Genomic DNA, 20,395 nt, shown 5'->3' with positions numbered 1-20,395 from the left:
GGCAAATGCTGTCTGACTATAGATGTTATTGTACAAGAACACCGACACGCCTGCAAGTGCCTAACCACAGGACCACACATATAAATGCATGAGAAAGAACTTTTGTTGATGTTGTTGGACCAAAAAAGGCAGCTTAAAGAAACAGCTAAACAGGGGATTTTCACTTTTATTACAAACACACAACATAACCAAATCTGTCACAGAACCCAAAGCAAACAGAGGATGTACTGTATAGAGGCAGAGAAACAAAGCACGCAGTTTACATGCATATGAACTCAAAGCACTCCCTGCTTGTACTCCACCATGATGTGGGGCTCCCCCATCACCTCACTCTGCGCTGGATCTGTAAGGACAGCAGTGGGAGCCAGTTACCAAGGGAACACAGCCCGGATCATAGTGTCCGGCCCCCAGTCAGGCCTCATATGAGTCCCTACCACATTCTTACCATTAAGTATGTCCTCAAAGCCGATGTATTCATCGCTGCCCCTGAGTGTATCCAAGGCGATGTTGGAGCTTTGCAGGAAGGGCAGCCTCTGGATCTGCATGGGGGGGGGGGGGGAATCAGGTGGTGTGTGAAGCAAGCCTTCCTCCAAAGAGCGTAAGGGCTCATGCTCCCTCCCTCCTGCCTACCTGCCGCGCAGCCCGGTACTCCATCTGCAGCTTGAGCGGCGCATGCAGTCCCTGGATGTTCCTCAGTGTGGCAAAGTTCATCTTGTCCTGGTTAAGCTGGAACTGTGGGGAGATGCATCGAGAGCAGGTAAGCCAGCGGGGAGAGGGGTGACCTCAAAGAGAGGTTAGCTGAGCTGAATCTGTTTAGCCTCGAGCAAAGGAGACTAAGGAGGGACATGATCCAGGTATATAAGTTTCTAACAGGTCTTGATGCTGTTCAGCCAAATGGCTACTTCAATATTAGTTTAAATACTAGAACTCGTGGCCATAAGTGGAAATTTAAAACGAATTTGAGAGAGCGCTTCTTTACACAGAGTGTAGTTAGAGTATGGAATAGTCTTCCTGCTAGTGTAGCGGAAGCTAAAACCCTGGGTTCCTTTAAATTAGAGCTAGATAACATTTTAACAACTCTGAGCTATTAGTTAAGTTCTCCCCAAACGAGCTTGATGGGCCGAATGGCCTCCTCTCGTTTGTAAATTTCTTATGTTCTTAGAGGGGGGCAAGGCCACACAGGAAGATCACCCACATGCGCCCATAACTCACGTTCTTCTCAGACAGCTCCAGTGGGTGACTCGGCAGCAGCTCATTCTTCACGCTGGTGAAGCTGCAATCAAGTGGCAGCCAATCAGTCACTGTCACTCGAACAGCTGCTCGTTTGTTTTTTTTTTGTTGTTTTTTTTTTTAACATTACAATCACTCTCACCGGCTGACTTTTTATTCATTAATTTTCAGCCACTGTTACACTTCACCTTTGCTGTATGAAAAGGCCACTTTCTTAACAGGTGTACCTGCGCAGTCGGCTTTGAATGTCAGCCTGGTTTCGAAACATATACCTCAGTGTGATAAACAGGCTGAACATGCAGCTACTGCTGCTGGCTTCACACTTTCACACACTGCACTCACCCCTTGCGAAGGGTGTCCTGCACTCCATACGCTCCAGCCTGCGGGCAGAGACCCGTCACGGCGACGGTGTCCTTCAGCTGGGATCTCAGGCCACGGGTATTCTGGGGCATAACCAGGGGCAAACAAACACAGGGTCAGCACTGACACGGAGAGCTCAGTCTCAATAGTCATACATAAATCAGCAAACCAATTTTCGCACCACATTGAACACTACAGGTAAGGCATTTACTAATCCTAAAGAAGGGGATGTTTGTCCAGGAGTATAAAATAAACCACAATCCCAGGACGACGGGCCACGATACGAAAATAAACAAAAAAATTAAGTAAATAATAAGGACAACGGTGGCATGGTCAGCATCTACAGCAGAGGAAAAAGGGGCCGCTCGGCCAGCGCAGGCGTTTTGCCCGACCCTCTGCATCATGACATGTTAGTTTCACTTTCGCACAAACGCCGCGTCTCCTCACATTGCCATCTAATAAGTACAGTTAAAAGCGAGTGAAGCTAATCCCGCCACAGGCAAATAAAAGCACGAACACGAGACGCACCCTAAATCGGTAACTTGGAAAGCGAGGTAACCAAACTAGCAACCGGCTAAGCGGAGTGACTAATCAAAACAGGGCGACTGGTAAACGGAGCTCCAGAAGTAATTGAAGCTCGGTGATTAACTTTCCCGTATACTAACGAGGCATATCGAGACTCCCCACACAGAAATCTTATAATGTAAATCAGCAGCAACACTCACCATGACAATAACTCGGCCGTACACTTCTCCGCACAGCTCAACCGTCACACCAATCAGGTACTTCCGGTCTACTGCGAGTATGATGATGTCATTTCCTCTGACTATAAAAACGTAACTTCCCATCGAGAGAAACTCGCATGTAATATACTCTTCCGTATTTAACTATTTATTTGTATATCAAAAGTCACATAAATAATGCATACTTTGCAATATTCAGTTTATTTCTATAATAGCCCGAAAAAAGCTGATAAAAAAAACCTCTAACAATAATCACTTTATATAGGATATTTTGCTTTCATTTTTACAGTTGGGGGTATAGCTCAGTGGTAGAGCATTTGACTGCAGATCAAGAGGTCCCCGGTTCAAATCCGGGTGCCCCCTTTCTTTTTTTTTTATTTTTAAAGTATGATCAATTACACAACGCGATTGGTGTTTATCACATTATTATTATTTTTATTACTGTTATAATCATTACCAAATAACACCTTCATGAATAAAGCCAGAGGCTGAGGTGTCAATTTGCAGAGTGAATTGAACACATCTCCTTCCATTCATATAAAATGATGTGCTGCAGAATTTGGGTAAAATGTGTCTTTATTGTTTTCCTGCTCTGATATCACCTGATTTTAAACATCTCCTAAGGAATGAGAAATGTTATAACAATTTATAAACACACGCAGACATAATAGTACAAACTATCTCACACGTGAACAGAGTTAGCCTTTTGCTCTGTTCTACCTGGGATAAGCTTCAGGCCCTACAGTTCAGTGCCTTAACATCTCCTGCATTGACTGGTGGCTGTCAGACAGAGCACTGTGATGCATGAGCTCCCTGCCCATAAACATCGACTGGGTTCAGTTATTATCCATCAGCAGGTGGCAGCAGAATTTAAAGCCAGCAGAGAGCTGCTCATGACTGGGGCGAGATGTTTGGTCGACACAGAGCCTGTTTTTCTCCTTTCTGATAGATTTGATCTGCATGTTTGTTTGACTCACACAGACCTGCTACGCATGCTGCTACATGTAATACTGATATAAAATAATATATGCTTTCATTTTATGTGTCGATCATGAATCCCTGAGGATCCTCTGCTGGCCATGCTCTTTCTTCCCATGATGCATCTGGGGAGAAAAACCCATTAGGAGCAGTAACCTTAACTCATCTGCAGCCACATAACCTCCTTCCTCTTCTTCATCCACAATGGACCTGAATCACCTTAGTGCTGGTCTCCAGGGTGACAGGATCCCTATGCAGGGAGAAAGGAGGTGGTAATCCTTCTGTTAGTGATTGCTAGTGCTGGTGAAGGCACCAGTCAGAGTGGTCATACTGAGCTAAGGCATTATGCTTGTGGAGCTTCTGGATCACTGAGTCTTGTGGGGGTGGGCAGGGTGAATTGCCTGGGCCTGCCTGTCCACTAAGGGTCAAGGACCTTGTGGTAGATGTTTGGGGGGAAAGGCAGTCTGCTAGGAAACAGTAAACTCTTGAATGGGGTCCTTACAATGTGGGCGTGATTGGCTTAGACTGGAGCAGAAGATCAACGCTATATGGAAGAGATGGATGTGACACACTGACAGCACACACAGGGTGGTGTGTAGTTCTGCAGGTTAAAGCTGACTAGAAGGTCACTGGCTCAAATCCCATGATTGGCAGAGTGATGTCACCGTTGGGCCCTTATCCCCAGGGACTGGCTGACAGGCATCAGGACAGAGCTGAGATGAGGTAAGCTGAGAGGGAGTGGACCAGACTGCAGTCCAAAACCTCTTTCCTTTCATCAGCATCAACAATGAGCCATCCAGGGCTGAGCCAGAAAAGCTAGCGGCATCACGGGTGGGTCTGCTCACTTATACTGGCGGCGTCCAAGAAAAACACAATGTGATGAGTAACAGCACAAAGCCTGGGGACATGAAGGGACATGGGACAGCTGGCTCTTAACACACAGCTGGGGACACGGGACAGGTCTCTATGTGCCGTTAGACAGCACACCTGGGGACTTGAAGGGACATGGGACAGCTGGGCTGTATCACACAGCTGGGGACACGGGACATGGCGCTATGCAGCCTTCAATCTACTACCTCACACAGACCAGCACAGAAAACTGAGTCTTTGATGGACTTTGGGGGGGGGGTGGACCTTAGACCCCAAGAGGATTTTTTTCTCCCTATGTTGGGAGTTTTTGGCTCCTCTCCTCTGTTGTCATCTTGCTTCATTATTTTACTTCTTAGTCTTTCCTTTTCCCTGTTTTTGAATTATTCTGCATAAATGATGTAGGAATGTATTACAACACACCTATGTGAAGTGGCCTTGGGGTGACTTTGTTCTGAAAGGCACTATATAAAAATAAATTATATAAGGCACTCCTGGGGACACCTGGGGACATGGACAGGTCTCTATTTACCATAAGACACACCTTCAGGCACTGGCCTGACTACTGGCCTGTGTGTCACGGACACCCCACTCCCACTGTACCCCGCAGGACACTGTAGGACAGAACAGCATTTTTTGTTTAAGTGCCCATTCATGGTCACAGAGATAACGCTTTCATTTCAGCCAGTTAATTATAATTTATACTATATTTCTGTCTACTAAAATGGACACTGATTAACCAAGTAATTATGAGCAGTAACAGCTCACATATATCCATTTCTATAAATACCCACTTCTGGTTCTATACTCTTATTTATAAATTCCCAGATCTGTTTAACTATAAGCAGGTATTTATTTATACACTGTGTGCACAAATCCAGTGTCATCCTCCCAGGCTACATTCAGTAGGCTTATAGCAGTGAAGATATTAATGATGCAGATGAATTTCCCATGTAGCCAATGGTGTGTTCTGATAGAGAGGAGATTCCTAGAACGTTACCATTCATGGTCCCCATGAATTTTTCAGATTCTCTTCAAATTTGGGGGTCATTCTCTCTGCATAACAGGGTGCATCTACCGAGCATGCTTGGTGTGCGCCAAGCTTCTTAAAATCCTCAGTCGGCCGGTATTACCGGGGCCATTCTAGAAACCTCCATGGAAATGTCAGAATTTCAACCTGTTTACAGACAAGCTCTGGGAGACATTCCCCCGCTCACACAACTGCACAGTAGCATCAGAAACCTGACACTCTTATTTGTCTTTATGAACTGGAATGCATGGATTAGCTAGGTGCGGCTGCTACTATTTATCCATTTATTGTGTTTTGTTTTATACGCACCTGAACTATTTCACACACCCGTGTAAAACTCTGAGGACAAAAGCTATCCAAAATGCAGGAAACACAATACGGTGCCCAGTCGACTGTCCATCCTGTTCATGGTGCAGAGCCGCATACCCAAGGGGACGGCCTCAGTGTAACATGAGGGTTCCTCGGGGTGTCACTTCCTCACCCACCTCTCCATTTACCGCCAAATTGTGTTTTTATTGCTTGTTTATGGCTTGACATCCCTGGGGTAGTATGGCAGCCATCATTGCAAGGAAGCCCCACCCACAGTACACCAAGGGAGCTTCGGGGGCTGATCTGTTAAAGCTGATCAGTGAATGAGGCTGACTGGCTAAATAGGAAGCAGGACATCACTCATCTCTGGGTGGAATGACCTGGAAAGAGGATTCATAGAGGCAATACTAAACCCCAGTCTCCCCCCACCCCATCCCCAGCACACCTCAAGCAATGCTTCAACCTAAAACTCTTTAAGACGTAGAAGTCTGTACTGACTAACACATCTGGCACTCACGCACAACTAATAAGCTAGTGTTCAAAGGTAAAACGGCAGTAGCTGTGGGCGACACCCACTAATATAGCTTCTTCCGGGGCCAGGGGGGCCCTGTATGATTTTTGACTCTTAGTGGAGCCGCCAGCATTCTCTGCTCAGGCTTGTCATTGCAGGCTGCTGGTTCTGCTTAGTGTTTCTGACCGGGTCGAGGCAGTATGCCAGGCTGGATCCCGTCATTTGGGGAAGGGTGAGCTAGCTGTCGGGTAATATTTGGTGTAAATATAGTAGCGGCCACATGGGGTGCTGCTGAGCAAATGTGGAAACGCTCTACATACACACTCTCTGGCTTGGGTGTGGTGCCATGATCCACACACTAGCAAAAAAGCAAAGCAGCGCAAGGGCTCAACTTTCCATCTGCATTCACTGAGTTTACACCACACATGTAGCTGGACCTGTCTCCATCTTTCACAGCAGTGAACATTTACACTGTGTGCAGAATTAAATGGAAGTACTATTCCTTGAGGAAATTTTTTAGCAAAACTTAGGCAGACTTATACAAGTCTTTTGCTTCAAGAAAATTTATTTAGAGAGAAAATTTTACATTAGTCTGTCACAAACAAGCCGTTCTATACAGTCCACTTTGCCAAGTTTAATGCCCCGTATGGTCACATTTCTTCTTAGTGATCATCATGAGCCTGTTGTCCATTGAACCAGTCAAGTTTTTAATTCGATACTATCCTATATTAGCTAAGGCAGCTAGGACTGCCTCCTAGATGCTGCTGAGAAGTTTACTGTCTACTACCTTAATAAATCTCACATTTTAGTAATGCCCAGTAGTTCTCAAAGGGTGTTAAGTTAGGTGATGAAGGGGGCCTGGTCATAATTCAATCACCTTTCCAGCCTTTCTTGGCCAATGTATAGAATACTTCAATTCATGCTAAGGAGCATTGTTCTGCATGAATATCATGACCTTTTTTAAAACCTGCTAACTACTTCTTATACCAGTATTTAAAGAAGGTGTAATGGGAGAAAGATCATGGGGTTCATTTTTACACTATCTTCAAGTTGGAAAGTTCAGACAAGTTCATCACTGATAATTGTGGTCCACACCATCAGTCCTCCACCACCTGGTCAGTGCTTGAAGAAGGTGTCCATCACAGGCCTGTGTACCTGCTCCATCAAGCGTCACTTTCATCTTATCTATCCGCAAGACCTTTGTAAAATCAGTATTGAGATGTGCCTGTGTTCATTCGTGATGTGTTATCTTGCATGCTTTATTGAGTAGAGGCCTTTTTGACCTTAGCCATGTCACGTAGCTCACTGCACCTATTACTTCTGGAGATTCTGCTCATATTGCAGTTTTGAAATCTCATGCCATTTGATGGTAAAAAGTATCTGGAAGTCTCCCCTTTAATTTCAGTAAATGTGCGTCTTCTTGTAGCTACATGCTTCTTCCATCTTTGGCTGTTAGCCACAAAACATTAGATTGTACGATGATCACATTTGTTTTGCATCCCTCTGACAGGCACACATCGTTATTTTGTTTTTTTTTCCCCACTTTGTCCTCTTTTGTCCCATTGTAATAGTAATAATAATTTGTTTAATAATTCTGCACAGGGAAGAATCTAAGGTTTCCGATCAGCAAAGCACTCAGACCAAATACTGAGTATGATCTATTTTTACACAGTTCATTCATAATAAGAGATTAATCTTGCCTGAAATTATTGGTCTGAAGAGAAGATACAAGCAAAATACAAACTTGCCTAATAATTCTGAATGAGGTGTATATGACAAGAAAAGATAGCAAAGAGATAATGTTAAAATCACAAAGAATTAAGTGTGTGTATTCTGTGATCTCCCAGCTTGCTACACACCAGCACAGACCGCAGCACACATGGAACATGTAACATGAGACAGCGGGCATGTTAACATGTGACAGCATCATGTCACAAAAGGGTACAGAGGGTTACATTTCATGGTACATTTTTTCGTAAAAGCGGAAAGGTTACCCTGCTTTACTAGATAATATAAAGGTCAAAGTGGCTTCTTCTATGTAAATTTTAGAGGTGTTACCAAGGTAGAGATTTCATACAGTGAAAAGGAAACTCTACCGTAGGTAGTTTCTTTCTGGAATCTCATTACCGACTAAAAAATTCTGGTAATTCAGGATTGAGGTTAGTCATTCCTCAGCTTACACATGTCTTGTGATTAACTCCATATTATTTGTACCAAACAAATTTTCATTGTTATATTGCGATAAACTACTTAGGAGCACGCAGAGGGCAGTTGCTACAGCAACTGAGTGCACGCACAACGATCAGGTTCACAAGAGTGACATCAGGGCTTTCATTACTTCCAAATTCCTGGCAGATGTGTGCAGGTCAAATGATGCTGCGTTTCCATGGTTACCATTATTGGGAGATTACCCGCTCACACACTCTGCCTTTACTCTCATTTTCTTAATCACTGGTGATCTGGAGTGATCACCAGCCCAGACACGGTCCAACACCCACCTCCAGAGTGAGGCAGACTCTTTCTCCGACGTGTACGGTCAGGCTCTGGCTGTTCTTTACTTCACAAAAAGCACCAAACCCACTCTTAAAACACATTGCATCATCTTTTCATTCAGTAGTTCATAACTGTGGATTTCGCTTAAAAATGGCTCTTGTTCTTGTTGTCATAGTGATGAGAATACATCTACATTTATTAACACAGGATGGATCTTAACATACTGCTTGGAGCAGTTTCTTTGTAACATGGCTGTTTAAGTGTCTAAATATGATCACCTGACAGGCATTTGATCTAATCCCCTGCTCATACCTGCCCGATTATCTTAGGTAAGTGAACAGGTATTATCAGTCTTGCCGGCACCCTGCCTCCATAGCTCTGTGAACAGATAACGCAATACACACAGCTGCTGAAGATCATCTTGGATGCCGATGTACACAATGTGCTACGAATGAGTTTGCTGGTGACAGCTGCTGTCAATCCCTGTCACCCTCTCCCCCCAGTGAGGCCCCAGCTCCAAGTCCAAGTAGCCCGTCGGAAACCTCCTTAGCAGTAAACGCAGCCATGGCAGGCATGATGTGATGGGCCCTCAATAGCATGAGCAGACAGGGCTCCATCTCCGTAACAACAGTAGAAAAACAGAATCGTTTTCAAGGAAGACTCCATCTTTAAAGCAAGAGGTATCTAGGGCTGCAGTGAACTAAGGCATGCACTCAGCCTTCAGCGATGTGACCGTCAGCAAGCAGCACGTCACAGAGCTGCATTCCTCCCTCCGAGGCAGGGCTGCGTGGCAGTGCTTCCCACACCATTTGTCTTACATCACAGGGGCCCTCACCTGACCAGCAGGGCTCCGTCTCTCGCATGTAAATGGCAGGCCTCTTCTTAATGTATCAAGCCATCATTTATCATTGTCCCGTTCATCACTGGTTGCCTTACCCTCACTACATGCAGACACTCCTCCTGGGCGTGACTCCCCCCCCACCACCAGCACTGGGAGTAGGCCGGACTCTTAGCATTCCCCCCCCCCCCGCACTAGTCACAAAATGTCTCTGTGTGAAACCAAAACAACTGCCTTAGTCACCGCGATTGCCGTGTTGGCATTGGACGAAGAGCTAAAGTATTCATTGAGAACAGGACGGACAAGCCTGTAATTACATGGACTTCAGAAATTGCGATCAACATTGCCCATAATGGCATGAACATTCACAAAACACATGACATGTGCATGTTTGAGCCACTGGGGGCAGAGCGAGGGGAATAACACACCCAGGGATCACCATAGCGGCAGGTATTGTAGATGAATTTTGGGGACATGTTATTAAGAGACACTGGCATCTCACCCAGGTCCCCCACCTAATGCCTAAGACTGGCCAGGACTGCCACCAAGGTAACGGTTACCCTCTGCTGGATAATGGAGATACGCATGGACATGGCTCAGAACGCTGCTCTGAAGAAACAATTTAGGTGCCAGAGACATTGTTGTTGTTCCTGGATCCACCCTCGATTACACAACTGTGCAAAAACACCACCAGCGTGGTTTAGAGTTTGTTACACATTTCTAGGAGAAAAATAATTCACTCCAAAACCTTAACAGCTGATTTTTTTATTAGTGAAAATAACTGGAATTGCTGACACATGCTCATGATGCTGTGCTAAGCTGCCATTTCAGTTAACAGTGACTTAGCTATATATGGAAATGTGGTTTGTGTTATTGTGGGTGGAGCTCACCTCAGTGGAATGTGCTGGAAACAATAACTGAAAGGCAGATAAACACTGCTGGTGCATTCCACACATCTAGGCCGGCAGAGTCGTTCTTTATCTAAACGACGGTTTGGTCAGTTAGCATCAAATCGCGGGTGATGTCACATTCCATGGCCCGGTTTTATGAAGCTGTTGACAACCAGCAAACCAACCCACTAATATGCTGATAACCTCACGGGCAGCACTAACATCATATATATGTATGTGTGTGTGTGTGGGTGAGTGGATTAAGTTTATATTACATTGTGGGGACCAAATGTCCCCAAAAATGTAATAAAAGCCTTTTATTCTGATGCTGGGCACCATTTTCAGGTCCCCACAAAGATCTGTGAATGCAATCAAAAAACTAAAAATGCCAAAATTCTCTTATTTTGTTTGGTTACTTATGGTTACAGTTAGGGCTGAGTAGGGGTTAAGGTTGTCAATTTCGTGATTAAAGATTTCACCATAGAAATGAATGGAGAGTCCCCACAAAGATATAATCACAAACCTCTGTGTGTGTCTGTGTGTGTGTGTGTGTGTGTGTGTGTGAGCGGGTTTACCTATCCTTATGGGGACATAATGTCCCCATAATGTGATATCCGTTTTTTTTCCCTTATGGGGGCCGGTTTCCTGGTCCCCATAAGGGAAAACTCTATTTTATAAAAATCGGTGACTGCTATGAAAAAACTAAAAATGCAAAAATTCTTGTATTTTGTTAGGTTACTTATGGTTATGGTTAGGGCAGGGTGGGGGTTAAGGTTGTCATAGTTAGCATTAGCATTTTTCCCACTGAAATGAATGATGTGGTCCCCATAAGAATATGTTTACTCCACATGTGTGTGTGTGTGTGTGTGTGCGAGCGGGTGTGTGTGTGTGTGTGTGTGTGTGTGTGTGTGTGTATGTTCAGGAAATCCTAGAGTTACATAAATTACAGACAAAATTAAATGACATTTTTTTTAATCAAAGTACATTTGAAAAAGAACAGAAACAAAACACCATGTCAGAAAATAGCATGATTTTTTTTATAAAAAAAAACATTTAAATAGCAACTTCAACCAACTGAAATAATGTAAGATTGGAGATAAGGAGAATCAAAGTGCATCAATTGGAAAGGCTGGCTTGAGAGCAGATGTAAGGAATCCTTAAACCATTAAAAAAAAAAAAATCAATATTTTGGTTTCATAATTAAATGTAGATGCAGCCATGGATAACAATGAGTAGCTGACCCAGAGATCAGAAAACCCTAGAACATTGTCCACTTTTATAGTTCTGTCTCCTTCTCACCTTTGTCACCATTCAGGTAATACTCATCGTCTGTGGTGGTATCTGAGTCAGACTCCCCAAGGTCTGACAGGCTTGACTTGTATCCCCTGGAGGGCAAACACCCTCTGGGGGACAGGCTGTCTGGTGAGGTCAAGCTACTCCTGGGTGAGGAGCTGGGTGGTCGAGACATCCGTGGGGGAGAAAAGAGGGGTGATGGTGGGGGTGATGGCGACAATTCATCAGCCTGTACAGAGGAAGGCTTGTGCAGGCTGGGAGGTGACAGATTCCTGCCTGTGGTCACCTGCTTCCCACTCTCATCCCTGTAAACAGCTTGATCTATGCTGCAGGACTGAGCCCGGGATCGCTGCTTCGGCACAACGTCCAAAATATCAGCGCCTCTGAGGCTGTCAATGCTGGTCATTCTAGGAACAGTGGCCATGCGAGCAGAGCCAGATGGGCGGCTGGCGTGGACATTACTCACAGAAAACGAACGTCCAGCCTTCAGGCTGAAATCTGAGAAAGGATGACTCTGGCTCTCTTGAGAGATGTCCTTAAGACTCCTGGAAAGAGACGTGTTCCCAGTCCTGTCAGCAGCACCAACCTGTCCACCCACACATACCTGGTAGTCATTTAGTTCAGAGAAAGAAATGGTCTTCTTCCTTTTGGACTTCCTTTCTAAGCTCCCTCTGTAGAAGACATTTTCATTATCGGCATCATCAGAATCAAAGTCAAAGCTTAACTGGCTACTTCTGGGACTGAGCGAGGATCTCCTGGGTCCTGGGACAAGGGTGTAACGTTCAACAGAGACACTGTGGGTATTTACAGGTGAGTATGGACTCCTTTGGTAGGAGGAGTTCCTACTCTTATCAAAGAGACAGTTTGAACTACTACTTATGCTGTCTATCTCAGATACATTTTTGGGTTGGTTGTTCTCTTCAGTCAACCATGATGTCTGACTGTAGTCAAGATGAAAATCTGCCACCTCCTTTTCAATGATGTTCTTGTGGACCCTTGAAACATCCTCTTTCGCGGTGCTTGAGACAGAGCTGCTGGTTCTGTTTTGGATGAGTGGCATCTCGACCCTGCTTTTCTTCCTCGATGTCTGAAGTTCATCTTCAAACTGCTTTGAACTGAAACTCATTTTGGTGCCATTTGACATCACATCAGAGTTATTCCTACCCTGGTTCTCTTTTACTTCTATTGTTTCACATTCAGTAAAGTAAAAATCGGTTGCCACCACAGGAGACATTGGGCTGGTATGGTCTTTCTTGCTTGTTAATGTCAGTAGACTCTTATGTGAGTTCTGTTCCTGTATAGACACAAACCTATGATCTCGCAGTGGCTTCTCCAGTGCTTTCTCATCTTTAGCCCTGAGATTGGCAGACTGGTACCAGACCTCATCTATGCTAACCACTATACCAGTCGGCTTTTTTCTGAGAACTGTGTTTTTGCCTTGCTCCCGGTTAAACCCAAGAAGCCCTGAACCTCCACAGTCAGCATTCTGTAACTTCTCTGCAGTTTTGGTGTTAGGATTGAAAATGTTGTCAGACACTTCACTGACATTCATATTCAATGCTTGCTTCTGTAAATCAGGACTAGACAATTTAACGTTTCCTGATAGGTCAAAGGAACCTTCACTGTATGTACTGATATCAACCACGGACTCTGAGGAAAACATCCTCTTTGAGTCAGGGAGGGGTGACAGAGGTTGAGAACTTCTGCTAACTGTGGTGTTCAGGTAAGCAGTCTCCGATGATAATCTTTGGGCCGCTTCTGAGTGTGTATCCTTAGCTGAGGACCAGGCAGGATGTCTGCTGTGAAAACAGTGCTGCCTGCAAGATGTAATCCTGTTATTTTCTGTGGGGCTTAAAGGGGATTCTCTGAGTTCTGGATCAGGGAACTTCTGTGTGGGGGAGACAACTCTGGGAGGACTGTATTGTCTCTGGGAAGAGTAAGTTTTGAGAGCACCCACACTGCAAACTGATCTTGTCTGCAGCACAGGACAACTCAGTGGTGATGGACTACATGTAGTGTCCCCACTGTGGGACAAGCTAGCCCCCTCACTGTTACGTGATAAGAAGCTGGCAGTGGAATAAGAAAGTCCTTCTAAACTTGGAATTCTTGAATTTCTCACTTTAACGGGTGGTATCTCCGATAGTATGGGACTGGATGATGCTGTTGAACTATCAGTTTTTGAGCTTTCCACATCAGACGATTTATTTACTGTAACGACTGTCTGTGCTCCACTTGAACTCAGGATCTTTGTATTATTTATACTGTTGTGAGATTCTTTTGACAAATTAGAATTATTCTGACTTGTTGGATTTTGAATGCTTGCATTATTCAGACTTGATCTTATTGACAATGAAGGACCATTTATTTCCACTGGTGTGATGCTACTCTGGGGCAATCTGGTTAAATTAGCCTGTGATACTGGACTGTGGGTCCTCACATTTGGACTGTCTAAAAATTTAAATGGCCTTGATGCTGCACTGGGACTTGTTGTTTTTGTTAGACTTTCAACTTTTTTATCATCAATATTTTGAGGCAATTCTGTGGGCAACACATTAGTAGTCAGGAAGAGTGGATTGTGAGACATAGAACTATTCACATCTTGGTGAGATACAGCTGGAGAAGATGACCTTGGCACTGCCCCTGGACTGAGAAATATTGAGTTGTCCACACTGTGAGAAGATCTTCTTGGTGATGTGGGGCTGGTCACAGCCTTTGGGCTATGAGTTTTTGAATTGTCCACAGAATAGGAAAAAGTTGTTTGTGATGAAGGACTGTTCATAACCATTGATCTGTGAATGTTTGAGTTGTCAATAGTGCTGGAAGATCTTGCTGATCTTGTCTTGCTGGTCACATCAGGTGGATTGAGGGCTACTGGATGGTCCATGCCTTGGGATGCTCCAGGGCTTATAATAGCCCTTATCCTGTGAGTTACTGAATTGTCCACAAATTGGGAAGATTTTCCTGGTGCTACAGGACTAGTCACAGCCATAGACCTGGGAGGAGTTGAATGGTCCACATTCCCAGAAGATCTTCTTGGGGATGCAGGAATTCTCACAACCAGTACTCTGTGAATTTCTGAATTGTCCACACTGTTGGATGATTTTCCTAGTGTTGTGGGGTTAGTCTCACCAGTTGAACAAAGAGTCATTGGACTCTCCTCAAAGTGGCAGCTTCTCTCTGGTGTTGTGGGACTAGTCACAGCCGTAGGACTGAGAGTATTTGCAGAGTAATGCTCCTTCAATGTGTGGATAGGGACAGCCCCTTCTTTCGGTGAAATGTCTTTGCTTTGAGAGAAAGATATCACATTTTTCCTGTTCCTCGAATTGAACATCTGGGAAGGGGTTCGTAGCTTATCAGACTGGTTGGGCACATTGCTCGAACTGTTTTTGGATGTTGGCAAGTCATGAGAACTGAAGGAGCTTGGGTGAGTGGGGTTGGACATGGTGTAGCTAGGAAGGACTTTCTTGGTATCAGGTGTCCATAAGGAACCGTTTCTGGGCAAGGTGAAAATGTTATGGGCATTGCTTGATTTTTGGTTATTACCAAGGTTCATTGTAGAACTGAGGCTATCTGGGCTCTGTTCAGGGTGATTCTGTGTGTCGGCAGGCCCAGGGAGTGTATGATGAGAAAGAGGGTACCCCAAGGAAGCACGGTCATAATGATCCAGTCCCGCAGCATCTTTCTGGTTATGGTTCCGCCAGGGCAGTGTCGATCTGCGTGGGAGAGTTTGGCTTTTCATAAAGTATAGTCGATCTGACCCATCCCCTTGAGTATACTGCAACTGCCCCTCCCTAGCGGACTTGGCAGCATTCGCGGTGCTGCCAGGGTGAGAGAGAGGAGTAGTGGCATATATAGAGGAGGAGAGTGTTCCGGGACTGCCTAAGGCAGAACCACCTCCCCGCAGAGACAGCAAAATGCTGCTTGGGGATGAATACCCTTTGAAACGAGCCACAGGAGGTTGCTGGCAACTGACCTCAGATATTCTCCTGTAATGGTGGACATCCAGCGAGCTGCAGTGGCCATTGCCTGGACGTACAAGTGAGGAGCTGGAACCAGTGGAGATCTTTGTGCTGTTGTCCAGTGAGACAGATGCAGACAAAGGTATCCTTGATGTAGTCCTCTCAGGAAGCCAGCCAACCAAACCCCGTGCACTCTCAGTGGCTGGTTGTCTCTGTGGAGTGTCAAGTCCATGAAATATTACCTTGTCCTGCACAGTCTTTCTGCCCAGAAATGATTGAGAAACTGAATTTCTGTGTCTGAGAGTCTGCTGCTCCTTAAAAACATAAGAGTTGCACCTGACTTCCTGGCTCCTCCCGTTGGCTTCCTTTACAGCCTGTGGGGTTTCAGCTCCCTGCTTGGGTCTCCTAAACTTTCCTGTCCAATGCGGAGCAACAACTGTGACCACTGAAGGAGGCAACATGGTTACTAGTGGATTGAGGTGAGCAGGCAACTCTGAATGGGGCGTTTCATCGCTTTGGAGTTGGAGGGTGGGCAAGGAGTTGGAATGCTTCAGACCAGAAAAAGAGGCAACAATTGGCAAAGGAACAAGGTTAGACTTGGGAAGGTCTGAGTTTCTCTGACAATCGAAAGCTTGTTCAGTGTGAAAGGCAATCCCACTGGCAGGCTGATTTAGCAAGAAGACAGCAGAATCTTTTAACAAGTCAGTGCCGGTGGATTCTCGAAGCAAGTCACTGCCGGTAGACTCTCCGAGCAACTCAATGAAGGTGGATTCTCTGAGAAATTTAATGCTGGTGGATTCTCCAAGTGAGTCAGTTATGGTGGATTCTCCAAGTGAGTCAGTGACAGGAGGATCTCCAAGCGAGTCAGTGACAGGAGGCTCTCCAAGTGAGTCAGTGAGGCTGTTGTGGTAGCTCCCACGTTTGTGTGCTACACACAGGTCTATCTGGTCTCTGAGAATTGGCTTTCTGGGTTCTTCTGGGACTGAAGGATAACAAGCTCTCCTTTGGACTGGTCTAGTCTCTGGTTTCCTGGGTTCTACATGATGTTCTGAAGGTCTGTGGTTTGGGGCCCCTAAAACAAAGGGTACAGTTTTAGGAACAGCATAAAAACATTTTCCTATTTACCACATTCTACAATTTTCATACGAGTGACATCATACATGAGAGATTCTCCTCACCTTCAGAGTCTTCTTGTTGTTGAACAGTGGGGCTGTTGTTTGTCAAATCCGGATGTGGTCCCTGTTCAGTGAAGAATGGGAGTCCATTATTCTTATTAATTATTATTTTTCTTCTTATTACTACTACTGTTATTATTACTACTACTACTACTACTCTGGAAATGCTTATTTTGGCCCATCTCAGACTACTGGTAAATTCTTCTATGGACCCTCTACTGACACAGTAATATTTCATGGACCCCCTGCTCATTTACATGCGGCACAGATCCATGTCCCACTTGGAAAAGCTGGGAATCATTGTGAGAATCATGTTCTTTGATTTCTCCAGTGCATTCAGCACTATAATACCATCACTGCTGAGGAACAAAATAGAAAGGATAGCACCTTGTATCCCAGACTATCGACTACTTCACCAACAGACCACAGTATGTTAGAACACTGGACTGTGTGTTGGGTAGTACAGGTTCTCCATAGGGAACTGCTTCTGTTCACCGGAGACTTTGCATACAACACATACAGTTGTCACATCCAGAAATTTTCAGATGACTTGCTGTTTGCTGGCTGTATTACAGGTGGTGATGAGCGCAAATACAGGGGGACTCAATGACTTTGCAGAGTGGTGCCAGAGAAACTGCCTCCAGCTCAATGCTTAAAACACCAAGGAGCATCATTGCACTATTAGTATTGTTATTATTATTGTTGTCAATTAATTATTATTATTATTGTTGCTGTCATTATCATTACTGTTATGTGCCATATTATCCTTATGGGTACCAGGAAAATTATCCCCACACCTTCAAAATAGAGGTTTTTAATCACATTGTGGGGACATTGTAATCTCATCTCACCTGATATGGCTTCGGCCTTCACCCTTTAACAGATTATTTAATATTCATTTGAAAACCCTGCTTCTGATAGTCACACAAGAAGGCAGAAGCAGAATGAGTGACATTTGGAAGTGTGACTCTCCATATGAGTCCCAGGTATGCCTGGGCCCCTGTCAATTAAACTTCAGAGCCCATGCTGCTGAACGGATTTGCGTAATTGGACAATCCAGTTAATGTGGCTAATTTTTGAAGGATAGTACAGGTGTCTGGGGGGAACTTCAAGACACTGATCTTCTCCACACAGGGAAATGGGCCACTGTACCTGCTCTGTAAGGTGGACACCAGAATGCTCCTGATCTCCAGCCCCTGCACTGGGTCCACTGGCTCCAGCACAGCTGCAGAACAGAAGGCAGAAATCAAACAACCGCCAGGCAGATGCCTCCCACATCCCAGCAGCTGCAGCTCTAGTAATGGGATTCACCCCAAACTGCTTCTGCCAAATGCTGGCTGAGGGCATATTAAATGTAATCCCAAGAGCCATGTTTCTCCGAAGCAACGGCCACAACAAACACAGACTCCTCACACTAAACTGCAGGTCAGTGCCGGCTCTACACAGCGCATTTATTCACCAAGCTGACACTGTGACCCACAGCGGTACATGTGGCTGCTGCAGCAGGAACTCGACACCTTCAAAGGGGCCAACTCGCTCTGCACGCAAATGGGATCCAGTGTCTCCCTGCAGAGCTACGCCCAGACAGGGCAGCTTCAGAGTGAGTTGAAAACTCGCTGGCTGCATGTTGGAGACAGCCCAGCTGTTCCCAAAGGCACCAGCTGGGCCACATTCCATCCTAGCCCCGCCCTGTGCTGCTCTCGACGCCAGCACACCCCACCCAGGAGGGACGCACCCTTGGCGGAATGGGGGATAAGGGCTCTCATGCGTGTCACTCTAAAGAGCTCATTGTACCGTGCCACATGACATATGTAAGCCTAACCTTCTGCCCTCAATTATTTTAACACTGGTATGCTCAGGCAGAGGCCCGCCATCACCAGGAACCTCTGCTGTTCATGGTCAGCCATGCATGGTGCATCCAAAGCTAGGCAGCAGGCAGCCCACCTGCCTCGGTGCTTACCTGAAGCTGCTGTCTCGGCTCCTGCGGGAGGCTGATCCCTTCTGGAGGAACCGGAAGGCCAACAGCGAGGTGACCCGGGAACGGAATGAGGCCCGTCTGGGGGAGACGGCCTTGCCGTGGTTCTCCCTCCTGTCCCCAGGCTTTCTGAGAAGCCTCCCTGACGTCAGGGATGTCTCTAAGGTAAGAAGAATGAGAACATTCCAGAATCAGGACCTAGCATCTGCCAGCTACCTGTCACATTGATCACAAGTCACCATAATTACATACAGGCTAGAGGTTCTTCTCTGTTTTTCTGTGTTTCAGGCTGCAAACAGCTGTAGCACATGGTTCACCCAGTATGTGGATCCATGTGTTGTAAATGTCATGAAAGTGCCACTGCCATAAAAATGTAAACTCACTTTTTACAACCCAGCTCTCTAGTCCTGCACTTGTAATGATTAAACCTCATTGGCCCAGTTCTGTCACCTCCAGTATCCAATAGGAAGCTTAGAAAAGTGCACAGTTAGAGTAAGACAGACATGGTCTCACACATACACCGGGACTAGCAGTGTGTGCGTATCTGTCAGCTGTGTGTCTTATCACCTAGCCTCTTACCTCTGGGTGTGAGAGGTGACTGGGTGTGGTGCCCGTTGTCGGTTCCGTTCCTCCGCTTGGACTGCTGGATCTCCTGGAACCACTGGCCCGACACCCCCTTCAACCAGCGCTGGTCCCTCCATCCATCGCCCTGGATCTTCCTGATACAAGGAAACCAGAAACCAGTGTCAATGTATGGAGAGAATCTGCATTAAACTGAAAGTCAGATTGTGCGTGAGCCTAAAGAAAACATTCAGGCATCGAGTTATTAAAGCGATAACAATGCTAAACCAAGAACACCATAATACATGCAGAGTTATAACTCAGATAAGCACGCTAACTGACAGAGAAGCGGGACCAGACTCAGAACGCCAATGACACTGAGGCAAACTCAGATCTGAGATCAGATGATAGATGTAGTGAGGGCAAGTTCATGCAGAAATTACTAAGGCTGTTAGCATTAGCATGGTTAATGCAGCAACCTGAAACAACCCCCCCACAAAGTTCATGAGAGTTGTGAACCCAGAGCTCAAATAACCTTGGCAACTGCACTACTTCTCACAACATGCAAGTGTTCCCAGCCTCAAAAAAACGACAATAGCTGATTTTACACTATTACGCAAGCACCAGCAAGATAAACATGATACGATAACCATGATAAAGCTAATTACACACATAGAGGGTTAAGACAGTAATAACTATGCCAACACCGACAGTTTATGGACAGAATAGTAGTAAGATTATTATGTTTTCCATTAATGCTTAAGGGTATGTGCAAATGGTAAGTTAACCATGCTAAGACTAGAGTATGACTTGCTAAACATGGATGCGTATGTTATTACTAAGGTCAGGGCAGTGGTGGCTTACTGGTTAGGGATGCGTGCTTGTAATTGAAAAATTGCAGGTTCGAATCCCTGACCAGCAAGGCACCACAGAGGTACCGCAAAGTACTGCCCCCAAGCACTACTGCCTGGGTGCTGGATTAGCTGCCCCCTGCTATGTCACATACTGTATGGGTTAAATGCAGAGAACACATTTTGTGTTCTCTGGTCAATGACAATTAAGGACTAAGGTTAAACTAAGGGTTTGATAATGGGGTGGGGACACAACTAAATAATTTAATGGTAAATTAAATATTGGGGAGCACATGTCCCCTAAGTACCTATGTGTCTGCACAAGCTTCTCC

The 20,395-nt window shown here is 45.4% G+C and overlaps 1 protein-coding gene and 1 non-coding gene across 2 annotated transcripts; one reads left to right on the top strand and one right to left on the bottom strand.

Moving 5' to 3' along the window:
- Positions 1 to 148: 148 nt before the first annotated feature.
- On the bottom strand, positions 149 to 2,409 carry pomp (proteasome maturation protein). Its single transcript, XM_023798306.2, has 6 exons — positions 2,316 to 2,409; positions 1,573 to 1,673; positions 1,213 to 1,273; positions 631 to 732; positions 446 to 539; positions 149 to 343 (listed from the first exon to the last, which is right to left on the bottom strand). Exons 1-6 carry the CDS (start codon positions 2,316 to 2,318, stop codon positions 276 to 278), a joined length of 429 nt encoding a protein of 142 aa, XP_023654074.1. The 5' UTR covers positions 2,319 to 2,409; the 3' UTR covers positions 149 to 275.
- A 215-nt stretch (positions 2,410 to 2,624) lies between these two features.
- Positions 2,625 to 2,696, top strand: trnac-gca (transfer RNA cysteine (anticodon GCA)). Its single transcript has one exon. It is a non-coding gene; the product is annotated as a tRNA-Cys (tRNA).
- Positions 2,697 to 20,395: the final 17,699 nt, after the last annotated feature.

This window comes from Paramormyrops kingsleyae, chromosome 4 (genome assembly GCF_048594095.1).
Source record: "Paramormyrops kingsleyae isolate MSU_618 chromosome 4, PKINGS_0.4, whole genome shotgun sequence".
NCBI classification, from domain to species: Eukaryota; Metazoa; Chordata; class Actinopteri; order Osteoglossiformes; family Mormyridae; genus Paramormyrops; species Paramormyrops kingsleyae.
Note: the sequence above shows the minus strand (reverse complement) of the source record. Positions and strands in the feature narration are given on the sequence as shown.

Bases quoted from the DNA above. Each gene is read 5' to 3' on its own strand.
- pomp (XM_023798306.2), bottom strand. The intron at 733-1,212 runs GTGAGTTATGGG...ATCTCCCCACAG, and splicing joins TGGAGCTGTCTGAGAAGAAC to TTCCAGCTTAACCAGGACAA. The intron at 344-445 runs GTAAGAATGTGG...CTGTCCTTACAG, and splicing joins CTTTGAGGACATACTTAATG to ATCCAGCGCAGAGTGAGGTG.